Source organism: Thamnophis sirtalis, unplaced genomic scaffold, assembly GCF_051295495.1.
Source record: "Thamnophis sirtalis isolate CommonGarterSnake01/CBP01778 unplaced genomic scaffold, rThaSir2_p1.2 scaffold_2, whole genome shotgun sequence".
NCBI classification, from domain to species: Eukaryota; Metazoa; Chordata; class Lepidosauria; order Squamata; family Natricidae; genus Thamnophis; species Thamnophis sirtalis.
In genome coordinates this window covers 56,082,692-56,098,912 of record NW_028261382.1, presented here as the reverse complement: position 1 = coordinate 56,098,912, position 16,221 = coordinate 56,082,692, and the positions used below count along the sequence as shown (strand labels likewise).

At 44.1% G+C, this 16,221-nt stretch overlaps 1 protein-coding gene and 1 long non-coding RNA gene across 3 annotated transcripts in view; one reads left to right on the top strand and one right to left on the bottom strand.

Moving 5' to 3' along the window:
- The first annotated feature begins 512 nt into the window (after positions 1-512).
- Positions 513-2,713, top strand: LOC148048846 (uncharacterized). Its single transcript, XR_015695528.1, has 2 exons — positions 513-691; positions 2,145-2,713. It is a non-coding gene; the product is annotated as an uncharacterized LOC148048846 (long non-coding RNA).
- A 9,078-nt stretch (positions 2,714-11,791) lies between these two features.
- The window catches only part of TPCN1 (two pore segment channel 1), a 44,564-nt gene continuing 40,134 nt past the window's right edge, over positions 11,792-16,221 (bottom strand). Inside the window, exons 25-27 of one of the 2 annotated variants that reach the window (XM_087705659.1) lie at positions 14,670-14,809; positions 14,483-14,563; positions 11,792-12,863 (exon numbers count right to left, since the gene is read on the bottom strand). In XM_087705659.1, the coding sequence (XP_087561785.1) occupies positions 12,741-12,863; positions 14,483-14,563; positions 14,670-14,809 (344 nt within the window). In that variant the 3' untranslated portion in view covers positions 11,792-12,740. The remainder of the gene's footprint in view (positions 12,864-14,482; positions 14,564-14,669; positions 14,810-16,221) is intronic. The other variant, XM_087705660.1, reaches the window with a different exon arrangement.

The window sequence follows — 16,221 nt, the reverse complement described above, 5'->3', positions numbered from 1 at the left end:
TGGCCTGCAGTACTGCACTCTAACCACTGCGCCACTTTGGCTCCTGTCAATTTTTGGCAATTTGTCAAAAATTGAAATACGGTATCTTGCTTTAGCAGGGGGTTGGACTAGAAGACCTCCGAGGTCCCTTCTAACTCTGTTATTCTATTCCATTCTAATTACGGTCCTAACTCAGGGACCGCTTGAATATCAAACCTTTCCATCCCAAATGCTGTTTTGGAAGGCGAAACATCCCTTGTCCAAAAACCCAACATTTCGCATCTCTTTCTAAAGCCAGCCAGAACTTTGCATCTAATTCCCAGCTGGAAGCAATATAAACACATTTGTATGTTTATATGGCTGCCTATTTGCACAGGGCAACTCAAGGCGGCTTACTGAATATAAAGACCTCATTTAAAACAATAAAACCAACAAAATATAGAATAAATTAATATAATAAAACCAGATTGCAGCTGTTTGAAAACAGTCATAATAATAATAATACATTCAGTTCCCAACCCAGTCATAAAATAATAATAGATTTCAAACCTCCACGGAAGCTCTTTTTCTAATCAGCCTCTTTCCAAAACTGATTATTGCACAGCCAGTAAAACTAGCCGAATCTGTTTTCCTGAACTCGCTCCCAGATATGCTTGTCGGCGTCGGGCTGGGATGCCTTTTGCAAATGTCGAGCAGCAAATGGATAGTGAGGGTACGGAACATCTGTGTTGTGTTGTGTATTTCGTTTCTTGGCTGCCTTTATTCCCTCCTGGCTCTTCTGAAGGGGGGGGAAGCAGATGAGTGGATCTTTTTTCCTGCAGAGAAGGGGGAATTGCTGCAGCTGGAAGGCAGCTGGCTCTACTGAAGGAGGTGCAAACTCAGATATACCGAGGGAAGAGGATGTGGGTTAGCTTGAAATGAGGGGTCCTTGGTGCTTTCTGAGCTTGGTGGTTTTTTTCTTGCAGATGTTTCATTACCCTACTAGGTAACATCATCAGTGCTAGAAGAGAGTGAGGTTGGCAGGGAGGAGGAGGAGGAGGAGGGGGAGGAGGAGGAGGAGAAAGAGGAGGAGGAGGAGAAAGAGGAGGAGGAGGAAGAAGAAAAAGAGGAGGAAGAGGAGGAGGAGGAGGAAGAAGAGGAGGAAAAAGAGGAGGAGGAGGAGGAAGACGAAGAGGAGGAAGAGGAAGGAGGAGGACTGTGGGGTCCTTGGTGCTCTCTGAGCTTGGTGTTTTTTTCTTGCAGACGTTTCATTACCCTACTATGTAGCATCATCAGTTTTGGGAGTGAGTGAGGTTGGCAGGGAGGAGGAGGAGGAGGAGGAAGAGGAGGAGGAAGAAAGAGGAGGAGGAGAAAGAGGAGGAGGAAGAAGAGGAGGAGGAAGAAAAAGAGGAGGAAGAGGAGGAGGAGGAGGAGGAAGAGGAAAAAGAGGAGGAGGAAGAAGAGGAGGAAGAGGAGGAGGAGGAAGAAGAAGGAGGAGGACTGTGGGGTCCTTGGTGCTCTCTGAGCTTGGGTGTTTTTTTCTTGCAGACGTTTCATTACCCTACTACGTAGCATCATCAGTTTTGGGAGTGAGTGAGGTTGGCAGGGAGGAGGAAGAGGAGAAAGAGGAGGAGGAGGAAGAGGAGGAGGAGGAGGAGAAAGAGGAGGAGGAGGAAGAAGGAGGAGGAGGAGGAGGACTGTGGGGTCCTTGGTGCTCTCTGAGCTTGGTGTTTTTTTCTTGGAGATGTTTCATTACCCTACTAGGTAGCATCATCAGTGCTGGGAGTGAGTGAGGTTGGCAGGGAGGAGGAGGAGGAGTATGGGGTCCTTGGTGCTCTCTGAGCTTGGTGTTTTTTCTTGCAGAAGTTTCATTACCCTAGTAGGATGTATGCTGATTGCTTATTTAGCATCCTATGACTATCGCTAAGTGTTGTATCTTGTGATTTGTGAGGAATGTATTTTTATGACGACTATGATTTATCATGCATAGCTTTTATGTACGCTGAGAGCTTATGCACCGGAGACAAATTACTTGTGTGTGCAATCATGCTTGGCCGTTAAAGAATTATATTCCTATTCTATTCCAATTTCTATTCCATGCTTTGCTATGCTGTGCTATTCTATTCTTCTATTCTTTTCTTTTCTACTCTACTAAATTACTTGCTCTTTTTTCTCTTTCTTTGCAGCTCGAGCCGGACGGCCTCTTGGTATGGATTCTAGCGGGTGCCCTGGGCCTCAGCCTGGTCATTTCTTTCCTTTCGGTGCCCGCCCAGTGCTTCCACCTAGGACCAGTTTATGGCTACTGCCTCATCGCCTACTACGTGGTCTTTCTAACCATCGCGCTGCTAACCGAGTTCGGGGTGATCCGGTTGTCCACCTTCTGAACGAAGCGCATCCTCGGAAGGTCTCGCCAACGTCTCCCAAGGTTGGACCTCTGCCCTCCACCCTGTGGTTTACTTGAAGATGCTGCCTTTGGGGAGAAAGACTTGCTCCGCGAGGTCTAAAATAGGACACAGTACCACGGCGGAAAGGTTTATTGGTGAAAGCTGGGCGCCATGGATGTGGCGCTGTGACCGACAAGCCAGCTGTTCCACACCCTTCTGATGCGGTTTTTAGAACCAAATCCAGGATTACAGGACAAGCGAGACATCCTTTGTCCTACCCCCCCACCCCCAATCAGTGTTACCTTTTCTAAGGAAAACTCCTTGTTTAGACAGCAATGTATTTTTTTTTAAAGGGATCCTTTTTAAGAAAACGGGTTTCGTTAGAAGTATTGTTTCGGTTCCTGAATTGAAGCTTGCGAGAAGGCCTTCCATCGCGAGTTACGCCTGCCATCTTGACTTTTTTGCCCCGTTCTTTTTTTTTTTTTGACTGTTTTATCCGGGGAAGGGTGGGGGAGGAGGAGAACCACAGAAGAAAAACGGCCTTGCTTAGGATTGGAATCGGAAAAATGCTGACTGTAGCTACCTTTCTACGATCGAACCGCTTCCATCCACACGACAGGCGTACTTGTAGATTTGCTGCTGAACTGGCGCGTCGCACAGCCGCGACACGCAAGGACAACGGCCTGTGAGAAACAGACCATCCAGGGGTGTTCACTAGAATTCTTCCCCACCTTATTGCCTTCACCCACTTTCACGTTTTATCCGCAGTGGTGGGATTCAAATAATTGAACAACCGGTTCGCTGCCCTAGTGATTTCTTCCAACCACCAGTTCGCCAACCTGCTCAGAAAGTTAACAACTGGTTCTCTGGACGTAGGGTAAACTTGTCAAGAGTTTTGGTAGCATGACTATTATTATGAGATAAATTTCAGGAGCAAAACACAGCACGCAGCACACAGAGCTTTTGGATATATATGCAAATATATAGGCATGCACATGGAGATAAAAATCCCTTGCCACTATATATGTTGCATTTGTGCTGATAAATAAATAAAGGGAGACTATCAGCAAAAAAATGCAACACAAATGTAACAAGGCAACAAAAAAAATATGGCTTTCTGCCTGGATGGCTCCTAGGGTGAGCCGAAAGACAGAAAAGGGAAGCAGTATACTCCCTCCCATATTTGGGCATACCAGGGGTTGTGACCCAATACACACAAACGCACACACAAATAGGTGGCTATATATAGACACCTGCTATGCAATGAGTTCTCCTTGAATCAGCTTACAAATTACAGCTTACAATCTTACATCAGCTGGCAGCTATTAAATCCTCAGTACCTGCCAGAACTGGCTGAATCCCACCACTGTATTATACGACTCCACTGACTTGCACATCAGATAAACAGATTGGGTTTATCCAACACACTAAAATTAGGCTTTAAAAAACCATCCAGATTGGAGTTGTGGATGGATGAAATTGCTAGGTTTTGTCACTGACCAGGGAAAGTGTGACACCAGGGTTGAAAAAGGAAGATGGTTTGCAAGCTTGTGACTTGAAACAAGGGGCAGCTTTTATTGTCTCTGAAGGCAGGGCTGGAAATCCTTCCAGATCTCTAAGGGTCCTTGGTGCTCTCTGAGCTTGGCGGGTTATTTTTTTTTTGCAGATGTTGCATTGCCCATCTAGGTAACGTCATCAGTGCTAGGAGGGAGAGGGGTTGGTGGAGAGGAGGAAGAGGACCGAGAGGTCCTTGGTGCTCTCTGAGCTTGGTGGTTTTGTTACAGATGTTTCATTACCCAATTAGGGGACATCATCAGTGCTAGAAGGGAGAGGAGGAGGAGGAGGAGGAGGAGGAGGAGGAAGAGAAGAAGAAAGGAGAACAAAGAAGAAAGGAAGAAGAAAGCAAAAGGAGGAGGAAAAATGTAGATGTTTCATTACCCAATTAGGGGACATCATCAGTGCTAGAAGGGAGAGGAGGAGGAGGAGGAGGAGGAGGAGGAGGAGGAGGAGGAAGAGAAGAAGAAAGGAGAACAAAGAAGAAAGGAAGAAGAAAGCAAAAGGAGGAGGAAAAATGTAGATGTTTCATTACCCAATTAGGGGACATCATCAGTGCTAGAAGGGAGAGGAGGAGGAGGAGGAGGAGGAGGAGGAGGAGGAGGAGGAGGAAGAGAAGAAGAAAGGAGAACAAAGAAGAAAGGAAGAAGAAAGCAAAAGGAGGAGGAAAAATGTAGATGTTTCATTACCCAATTAGGGGACATCATCAGTGCTAGAAGGGAGAGGAGGAGGAGGAGGAGGAGGAGGAGGAGGAGGAGGAGGAGGAGGAAGAGAAGAAGAAAGGAGAACAAAGAAGAAAGGAAGAAGAAAGCAAAAGGAGGAGGAAAAATGTAGATGTTTCATTACCCAATTAGGGGACATCATCAGTGCTAGAAGGGGGAGGAGGAGGAGGAGGAGGAGGAGGAGGAGGAGGAGGAGGAGGAGAAAGAAAAAAGAAAGAAGAACAAAGAAGAAAGGAAGAAGAAAGGAGAAGGAGGAGGAAAAATGTAGATGTTTCATTACCCAATTAGGGGACATCATCAGTGCTAGAAGGGAGAGGAGGAGGAGGAGGAGGAGGAGGAGGAGGAGGAGGAGGAGGAGGAAGAGGAGGAGGAGGAGAAAGAAAGAAGAAAGGAGAACAAAGAAGAAAGGAAGAAGAAAGGAGAAGGAGGAGGAAAAATGTAGATGTTTCATTACCCAATTAGGGGACATCATCAGTGCTAGAAGGGAGAGGAGGAGGAGGAGGAGGAGGAGGAGGAGGAAGAGGAGGAGGAGGAGAAAGAAAAAAGAAAGAAGAACAAAGAAGAAAGGAAGAAGAAAGGAGAAGGAGGAGGAAAAATGTAGATGTTTCATTACCCAATTAGGGGACATCATCAGTGCTAGAAGGGAGAGGAGGAGGAGGAGGAGGAAGAGGAGGAGGAGGAGAAAGAAAGAAGAAAGGAGAACAAAGAAGAAAGGAAGAAGAAAGGAGAAGGAGGAGGAAAAATGTAGGTGTTTCATTACCCAATTAGGGGACATCATCAGTGCTAGAAGGGAGAGGAGGAGGAGGAGGAAGAAGAAAGGAGAACAAAGAAGAAAGGAAGGAGAAGAAGAAAGGAGGAGGAGGAGAAATGTAGATGTTTCATTACCCAACTAGGTAACATCATCAGTGCTAGAAGAGAGTGGAGTTTGCTCTCATTTTGCCCTGTCAGCCACTAGTACATAAAAAAAGAGCAAATCCTTCTAGCGCTGATATGTTACGTAGTTGGGTAATTGTCTACGGAGTTTCTTAAGTCATCCAGGTTCTGGATGTCCCAAAAATGCTTCTTCAAAAGCCAACTGGACTTTCTTTTTTCCTTGAAGACATTTCGCTTCTGATCCAAGAAGCTGATTGAGAGTTAGAACTGAAGTCAGAACTGAAGAAGCTTTTTGGATGAAGAGCGAAATGGTTTCAAGGGGAAAAAAATGTCCATTTGCCTTTTAAAAAAAGCCCCTTTGGGACTAGTTGGGTAATGTCTTCCAGAGAACCACCAAGCTCAGAGAGCACCAAGGACCCCACAGTTCAACCCTGAGCTACAGATATTTTCTTCCATCAGTATTTTCCAGACCTGTTAATCAGAATAAGAAAAAAAAAAAAGAAGAAGTGTGTTTGGGCGCAAAATGCATTGCAAAAACATTCCTTTGGCGACCAATTTTTTTTGTTCTTGGTTCCTCTTCCCTTCCTATTTTTCTGAAGTCCTTGGAATAAGTTTCTAGTTTTAACAGATTAACAGAGATGGAAGGGACCTTATAGGTCATCCAGTCCAACCCCCCACTCAAGCAGGAGACCCTACACCATTTTCTGACAGATGGCAGTCCAATCTCTTCTTGAAAGCCTCCAGTGATGAAGCTCCTACAACTTCTGAAGGCAACTTCTGTTCCATGGCTTGATTGTTCTCACTGTCAGAAAATTCCTCCTTATTTCTAGGTTGAATCTCTCCTTGTTCAGTTTCCATCCATTCTTCCTTGTCTGGCCTTTGGGGGCTTTGGAAAATAGCTTGACTCCCCTCCTCTTTGTGGCAGCCCCTCAAATATCGGAAGACTGCTATCCTGTCTCCCCTGGTTCTTCTCTTCACTAGACTAGCCATGCCCGGTTCCTGCAACCGTTCATCGTATGTTTTAGCCTCCAGTCCCCTAATCATCCTGGTTGCTCTTCTCTGCCCCCTTTCTAAAGTCTCAACATTTTTTTTTATAGCGTGGTGATCAAAACTGGATGCAGTACTCTAGGTGTGGCCTTACTAAGGCTTTATAGAGTGCTATTAGTACCTCCCTTGGTCTTGATTGTATCCCTGTTAATGCAATTTAGGATTGCATTGCCTTTTTTGGCTCGTCCCATTTCTTCTTTCTCTTTTCTATTCTTGGACTGGGTGAGCAAATAGATCTATATTTAATATGATCAAAAATATTGCTCCGTATGCACTTCAAGCCAGTGGCTTGTTTGCAGGAAAAGTCCTGGCTGAACCATCTTTTTAAAATTTTGTCTATTTTTCTGCTAAGTCAATCACGATGACTCAAATTTGCACTCTGACATACGTACAATTATGAACAGATTAATGTTTTTTTCCCCCAGATGTATCCACCTGGCTTGTGCACCAAGGCTTAATATGTTCAACTTTTTCTTTCTTCTTTGCTTTTTTTTTCTTCCTTCTTTTCCTTTCTCTTTCCATTCTTTCCCTTTCTCTTTTATTTTCTTCTTTTCCTCCCTCTTTCTTTCCTTCATTTTTCTTTCCCTTCTTTCCTTGCATCTTTCTCCTTCCTTCCTCTTTCTTCCTTCCTTTCTTCCTTCCTCTTTTTCTTTCTTCCTTCCTTCTTTCTTTCTTTCCTTTCTTCTGTATGCCTTTTACTGCTCCTCTTGTCTTTTGTCACTCGCAGCCAGAAGATTTTTCAATCTGCCTAAGTGAGCAATTACACAGGTTGGGTGTTGACCAAGTGAAATATGGTTTATGCAGCTGTTGGGAGGTGGCTGGCTGCTTATGGATGACTTCACAATTCACACTTGGGCCACAAGAAGAAGTATTGAAGCAGGTTTCTTCCCTAGATTTCTTTTTTCAGCCAAGGGGTTTTCCAATCTCCTCTTGAAAACCTTGGTTGGAGCACCCACAACTTCTGGAGGCAAGTCGTTCCACTGGTTATTTCTCCTCATGGTCATGAAATTTCTCCTTAGTTCTAGTTTGCTTCTCTCCTTGATTAGTTTCCACCCGTTGCTTCTTGTCCTGCCTTCAGGTGCTTTGGAGAACAAGGGAGAAGTTAAGGGATGGTGGCCAAGATCTATATATATTTGCTCATTTCTGTAAATACATTTAACTTCCGTTGAACTTGTCCAGGTTTAATAATCTACCTCAAAGAACCCAAACGCTGTAATTTACCTTCTTGTTTTGATGTAAGATGTCAATTTAAGTAATAAAGAGCATCGATCAATTACAAGGCTTGGATACTTGTGTGAAACAACCCCCAATGGTTTCTTGATGCTTTCTTTACGTTGCCCAGCAGTATACAAAGGGATGCGCTGGCTCAGTGGCTAAGATGCTGAGCTTGTCGATCAGAAAGGTCAGCTGTTGGGCGGTTCGAATCCCCAGCGCCGCGTAACGGAGTGAGCTCTCTGTTACTTGTCCCAGCTTCTGCCAACCTAGCAGTTCGAAAGCATGTTAAAAATGCAAGTAGAAAAAATAGGAGCCACCTTTGGTGGGAAGGTAACAGCGTTCCATGCGCCTTCGGCGTTGAGTCATGCTGGCCACATGACCATGGAGACGTCTTCGGACAGCGCTGGCTCTTCGGCTTTGAAACGGAGATGAGCACCGCCCCCTAGAGTCGAGAATGACTGGCACATATCTGCGAGAGGAACCTTTAACTTTGCAAAATCTATTTAGGATCCTCTTTGGAAATCTCATAAAATACGTAGTTAGTCTGGAAGGAGGGATTTTGAGTTATGAACTGGATGGATTGGTTGAATATACCGGTTATCCTTGACTTCACCACCACAATTGAGCTTAAAATTTCCATCGCTAAGCGAGACAGTTGTTAAAGGGATTTTTCCTCGTTTTGCGACTTTTCTTGCCAAAGATGTGTTAAATGAATCACTGAAGTTTATAAGTTAGTAACCCGGTCATTACGTGAATCCTTTGCTTGTCAGATGTTCACAAAAAGGGATTTCGTGACTCTGGGACACTGCAACCGTCATAAAGGTGAAACGGTATTTTGATCCTGTGACCACTGGGATGCTGCAATGGTCGTAAGTGTGGGAAATGGACATAAATTACTATTTTCAGTGCCGTCGTAACACAGAATGGTCGTTAAACGAATGATTTTAAGTCAAAATCTACCTGCGTTGTGTATCCTAAGTATAAAAAGAGAGATGCAGGAAAACAAGAGAGTTAAAGAGGTTTATTAAATGTTCTGTAAACATCTCTATAATACTGTTTCAGACATCGTTATATCGGTCATACAAATTTCCCCGTATCCAAAACCCACTGTCTCTTTCATACCCCTCTACGATTGATTGTCTTTGGAGTTTAGAGCAGAGAAATATAGTATTTAAGGAAGGAATATCCCTGCGTTCTTCTGAACTTTGTTTTCCTTCCAAGAGACTCCAAAAAGAAGAACTTTCTGGAGTTGTTTTTAGCTTATATCCTAAACGAGAATAAAAATAACAAAAACATGCAACACCCCCCCCCCCCTTCCAAAATTCCATTTTACTCGGTGTGGAGTTTCCAGCATCTCTTACACCACATTGAGGAAGGAAATCTGAAACTGATTGGGTGGGAGCTTGGAGCACCGCCCAATCTCCTCCCAATCAGGACACACCTCCACCCAATCAGGACACAGCCAAGCTCCCACCCAATCAGTTCAAACCCCCACTGGCAGTTAAAAGGAAGAAACAGCCGAGATCTCACATTGCTCCTGGAAGCACCAAGCCTGAAGAAGCCTGAAGATGACGAATGAGACTTCGTCGAAACGTCGCCAAGACATCTCCAATTTTACGCGGGAGAAAACCCGAATAACTAGAGACCTACATATATTATTTATATATATATTTCGTTTTCTACCCAGGGTAGAAAAACATGGAATTTTAGTCTTATTTGTGACGTGACTGTAGTTTCCTTCCAGTTATTAGTGTTTGAATGCTAAAATTAAGCTCGGCAGCGTTCAATCTCGCACGTTCCTAACTGTGAAGGCCCTGCTGTCGATCGGTGTTTCTCAAAGCTTACCAATTTGAAAATGTGTGGACCTCAACTCCCAGAATTCCCCAGCCAGCATGGGGAATCCGTATACATTCTCAAAATGGAGAAAAAAAAACTTTGCTCTAGATTTTGATATTTGCTTAGCCAAACAATGTTACCAGCAGATTCTCATTAACAAGCCTGAATGTGCAAATAGAGTGTGAAACACACTGCGGGCACGTTCAACGTTTGGGCTCTTGACGGGCGAGCAAGGAAACTCCAAATTGCAACGGCGGTCAGCATTCATTTCCATTTAGTGACGCCGGCAAAACAGTCAGTCAGATGAGGATCCCCCGCGCTCCTGTTTAAAAAAAAGCCCAACCAACCGAGAATATTGCTTCAAATCCAAAGCTGTTTTGGAGTCACTGTGCGCCCTACAAAAACTCCTGCAGACTCCGTCAAGAAGCTGGGCATTCCTTGGTTCTGCATTATCACCGCACAATCCCAGGGAAATGTGTGTTCTAGTTAGAAAGGACAGATGGGATAGTTTGTAAAGTACTTTGGGGATCTCTAGGCACACGCAGTCAGCATATTCCCCGTTTTAAAACCTTACTTCCAGGGAACGTGGAGGGAGAAGGTGCAATTATTTTGCGTACCCTGAGAAAGATAACCCTTTTTCGCACAAATTCCTATATGTGTGAAAAAGACTTTTCTCAAGGCCTGCAAAATAGGTGATTTCGAGATTCCCTACCCATTCTGAAAATCCATTTTCGCTTGGAAGCCAAAACATTAAAGGTAAAGGTTCCCCTCGCACACATGTGCTGCTAGTCGTTCCCGACTCTAGGGGGCGGTGCTCATCTCCGTTTCAAAGCCAAAGAGCCAGCGCTGTCCGAAGACATCTCCGTGGTCATGTGGCCGGCATGATTAAACAACGAAAGCACACGGAACGCCGTTCCCTTCCCACCAAAGGGGGTCCCTATTTTTCTACTTGCATTTTTTACGTGCTTTCGAACTGCTAGGTTGGCCGAAGCTGGGACAAGTCACGGGAGCTCGCTCCATTAAGCGCCACTAGGGATTCGAACCGCCGAACTGCCGATCTTTCTGATCGACAAGCTCAGAGTCTTTAGCCGCTGAGCCACCGAGACATTGCAAATTCCCTAATGAATGTTTACTAGAAAACCTTCCATCTGTTTTTTGCTTCAACCTATCTCTTTAAAAAAAAAAAGAATTAACAAACTTGATTGACACAGCAGGATGGAATGGCTCCCCTGCATTGATAACATAATGCCCTTTTTCTCTCCCTAAAGGACCTTAAAGTAACCTTTTTCAACCTGGAGGAACTCCTGATTGGTGGGTTTCAACTGCCAGTCACTCCACAGCCCGGGAATTCTGGAAATTGAAGTCCACAGAAGGACGTCACCTGAATTGCAATAGCAGTAGACTTATATATTGCGGATATCTACTCCCTTATAAAATATTTGCATTCTTTTTAGGAAGAAAACAGACATTCAGGGATCAGGGGTAAGGAACTCTTAACTCCTCAACTGGTGTGTCCTCTGATAAGTACTACAACGGCAATCTTCCACAGCCATTAACGTAGCTCAGGGAGGTACGTTCAAAGATACCGTCATAGAATGGAGCTGGTTAAGAAAAGAAAGCCTCATTGATGTGGCTGCTTATCTCAAACCCATCCCTTACTTGGGAGGGCCTTAAAGTAAAATAATCTCTCCAACAACTGGAAAATAATTCGGCTCCTTCAAAGCCAGCCCTTCTCCGTTTTATTTATTTACCGTGGAAATCAGCCTGTGGTTTTTAAACGAAGAACTATGCCAGAGAGTTAGCAGACGTGAGAAAACAAATTCCTAATTATTCTAGGTTTGCCACCCTAAAATTATAGAAGGGACCAGGGGGAAACAAGGAAAGGGAGAGCTGTCATTTCTGCTTATAAATTGGCGGGGAGGGGGGGGGAAGCAAATTCCATTTACCGTTTGCTAATTAGCAATCGAGATTAACAGAGGGAGACAAACCTTAATACTTCTTCGCCTTATTGTGGGTTGCCAAACGAAGAAACCACAATAAAACCAGACAAGGCACCCTGATTCCCGAGATCACTTCTGTCTTTTTCTGTTAAAAGAATTATTGCTTTTCTATAACGCGCCTATCGGCATAGAGGAGCTTCAAGGCTTTTAATGCAGTGCCCGCTGGCGAGCGTTTTTGGAGTTAATACAACGGATTCTTAGGCAGGATTGGTTCAGGGTTTAATACAACATCTACTGTCCCGTCGCTCTTCCCAGCTCCGGACAGATGCCGCTGCAAATGTTCGGATCCAAGGAAGAATCGTTACGCCAACGCAGGACGAAGGTTGTGAGCAGGATAAGAGTCTTTAAACACGTTCGGGATCTCCCTGAACCCAAAACCCGCATTTCTGTGCAGAAGATGCTAGGAATCTCAAGTTGGTCCTGGGTTCTGTTACGTGCCTGGGCACCTCGCTACGTCTGGGTAAACACTGCCAAGGGATGACTGGAGTATTAGCAGTCTTTACCGATGCTGAACGACAAAGGATGGGGGAAACGAAGGAGTGGCGTCAAATAAAGTTGTGTTACTTCATTCAACTGCATCTAGTGCCTCATGGAGGGAGGGAGGGGGAAGGAGAGAGAGAGACAGAGAGGGAGAGGGAGAGAGAGATGGATGTAGTGGATGCATGGCGATTCCACCTGCTTTCTGGCCAATTTTTGTCCGATCTCTTGCCGATGGAAGATGATAATTACGCCAAGGATGTGCACCTTGTTTTTTCTCCTGCTTGGGCATCAATGCTAGCGAACAGGGCCTTTTTTTTTCCATAGCAGCAACCGGCCTTTTGCCCCAGCGGCCACGAGGACAAAATGCACAGATCCAATCTGTCCTTCGGCCGAGGAAGGATTTTGCATGAGTCTCCTGTTGCGGTAATTCCAAGGTCCTTCCGGATAACCTCCCACGCTCGATGCCAGAAGAAAGGAGAGGACCAAACATTTTTTTAAACTAGTAATAATAAAAATGATCCATCTTCTCCCTCACAAGATTCTCAGCCTCCTGGCTGGTAGATCTCAAGAGATGAGGACCATTAAAGGAAAAACCGGATGGAGACCAGCGTGGTGTTGCCAAGCCCCGGCTGAATGCATAGGAGAACCGGCTTTTCTTGATTAAGCCGAGTTTAAATGATGGTTTGCGAACGCTGCCGGAGGGCGGGAGGGGGGAAGTTCTGGTTGAGCAACTCCTCGTCTTCGTGCCAAGGAAGCGCCCGTTCCTCTCTTCTGGAATGTTCTTCGTACCACTCCTGAGAACGGAAGACGGGTGTCATTACGCTAAGCCGCCAAGGTGGGCCCACCCAAGGGAGAAAAAAACAGGAGCCCTGGTATCAGGCAGACCCCCCAAAACGTTTATGGAGGCCAAGCCGGAATCGGATAAATACAGGATACCGATGGTAAGAGGTGGAAGGGGTCCACCTCTTAGAGGTCTAGTCCAACTCCCACTCAAGCAGGAAACCTTTTCACCATTTCAGACAAATGAATATCTAATTTCTTAAAAAGTTCTAGTGAAGGACCATCCATAATTTTCAATTGTCCTCTCCTCTCCTTATTCTATTCTATTCTACTCTACTTTATTCTATTCTATTCTACTCTATGCCTAGTCTATTATTATTATTTCTACTCTACTTCATTTCATTCCATATTTCCTATTCCATTCCATTCCATTCTACTCTATGTTTAGTCTATTATTATTTCTACTCTACTATACTCTAATTCATTCCATTCCATATTTTCTATTCTATTCTACTCTATTCTATGTTTAGTCTATTATTATTATTTCTACTATACTATAATTCATTCCGTTCCATATTTTCTACTCTATTCTACTCTATTCTATGTTTAGTCTATTATTATGATTATGATTATTATTATTTCTACTCTACTCTACTCTACTTCATTCCATTCCATATTTTCTACTCTATTCTACTCTACGTCTAGTTATTATTATTTCTACTCTACTCTAATTCATTCCATTCCATATTTTCTATTCTATTCTATTCTAATTATTTCTACTCTAATTCATTCCATTCCATATTTTCTACTCTATTCTACTCTATGTCTAGTTATTATTATTATTTCTACTCTATTCTAATTCATTCCATTCCATATTTTCTATTCTATTCTATTATTATTATTTTTACTCTACTAATTCATTCCATTCCATATTTTCTATTCTATTCTATTCTAATTATTTCTACTCTAATTCATTCCATTCCATATTTTTTACTCTATTCTACTCTACGTCTAGTTATTATTATTATTTCTACTCTATTCTAATTCATTCCATTCCATATTTTCTATTCTATTCTATTATTATTATTTTTACTCTACTAATTCATTCCATTCCATATTTTCTATTCTATTCTATTCTTATTTTTACTCTACTCTAATTCATTCCATTCCATATTTTCTATTCTATTCTATTCTATTCTATTCTATTCTATTCTATTCTATTCTATTCTATTATTATTTCTACTCTACTTTATTCCATTCCATATTTCCTTTCCTTTCCTTTCCTTTCCTTTCCTTTCCTTTCCTTTCCTTTCCTTTCCTTTCCTTTCCTTTCCTTTCCTTTCCTTTCCTTTCCTTTCCTTTCCTTTCCTATCCTATCCTATCCTATCCTATCCTAATTCTATCCTTATTTCTATTTCATTTCTATTCTACTCCACTCTACTCTAATTGATTCCATTCCATTCTTCCATTTCATCCCATCCCATCCCAGGCAGTCCATGTGTCCATCTTGGTACCCATGCACAGGGCCGCTCCCCCGTTACCCGCCATAAAATTACTGCCCAAGTCAACCTCTGCGGCACGGACGTCCGGAGAGCTCCAGGTGTTACCACCTCTGCAGCTCGCGCCAACCTACCTGTATCTCTTCTTCATACATTTTCATACTTAAATCACTTTTGGTCCTTGATCGGCGGCCCAGGAACAGCATGGCGGTTTGCTAAAGCAGGAGGAGATAAATGGTGAGAAGGACGGCTCATCTCGGCTAGGCTAGAGGCTACTTTCCTTGCTGTTCTGAGCAGCTGTCCCCGGTCTCATCCACTCACCCGGTGCCTATCCATCTGGGAAACGACCTTGAGGAGTTGGCTAGCTGCCAGGTTGTCACCTTGCCTCCCGTATGTCTCGACTAGGGCCCCAATTTCTTCCTTGGAGACCTCCCGCTCAAAGACAATCCCGCTGTCTTCTGCTGCAGAAACAAATCAAGGACGTTAGGTAACAGGAGGAGAAGGAGCTACCCAAAAAATGTCCAGTGTCAGGCCTGCAGCCATCTTTTATTTTGGGTCCTTGGCCTGCCACACTTTCTATTATTCTACTAGGCATTTTCTATGGTGGGAAAATGGGAGGAGAGAGTTAGATGCTATGTAGCCATAACAACATTCTTTCTAGAAAGCCAAGGTCATCCTTTGTCTCTGCACCTCTGCACCTGACCGGAACTGGATGGGTGGAACTGCCAGCATGGCAGAGGGAGATCGGACCATGGGATGGACTTGTGGGTGTGGGGGACAAGATCTTGAACTTTCAACTAGGAGGGGAAAACCGGGAAGCTTTCAGATTCGGGTGTTCCCAAATGTGCCAGCATGGCTCTCTTAATCAATTGGAACTTTGAGCAATACTTTGCCTCGGACTCTGATTTACTTTTGGATGCTATTTGGAACCATGACATGGAGATTCTCAGTCATCCAGGTCATGGTTGTCCCAAAGGTGCTCCCCCCACCCCCACCCCAAGAGCCAACTGGACTTCCTTGTTTTTTCTTTGAAGACCTTTCGCTTCTCATCCAAGGAGCTTCTTCAGCTCTGGACTGGATGGTGAGGAATGGAAGGATTTATACTCCTTGCAGAAAGCTGGTTTTTTGCATTAAGAAACCCATCAGGACTGGATTCAGTACTTCCATCTGTGTTTCAAAGAAAAGAGCCACTCTTTTGAAGACAGGAAAGTCCACATTTTGGACAGAGAAGGCCGCTGGTTTGAAAAAGGGGTCACAGAAGCCATCTGTGTCAACACTGAACCATCCTCACTCAACACAGGGGGAGGGATACGACATCGTCTATCTCTGGTCTACAACACAACAGTTCTAAGAAGGCTCCACACCCATTTGCACTACTCAGGTGATCCTGAGGACAAAGATAAAACCTCCAAGTGGCCTCAATGACCCCCTAAAAGGATGCAAATGACCAGCTGTCTGCAAGGAGTATAAAACCTCCAAGTGGCCTCAATGACCCTCTAAAAGGACGCAAATGACCAGCTGTCTGCAAGGAGTATAAAACCTCCAAGTGGCCTCAACGACCCTCTGAAAGGAGGCAAATGACCAGCTGCCTGCAAGGAGTATAAATCCTCCAAGTGGCCTCAATGACTCTCTAAAAGGATGCAAATGACCAGCTTTCTGCAAGGAGTATAAAATCTTCAAGTGGCCACAATGACCCTCTAAAAAGACGCAAATGACCAGCTGTCTGCAAGGAGTACAAATCCTTCTATTCCCCACCATCCAATCCAGAGCTGAAAGAAGCTTCTGAGATGAGAAGTGAAACAACTTTGGAGAAAAACCACAAAGTCCAGTTGCCTCTTGGGAAAAAAAGCACTTTAGGGACAGAATTTCCATG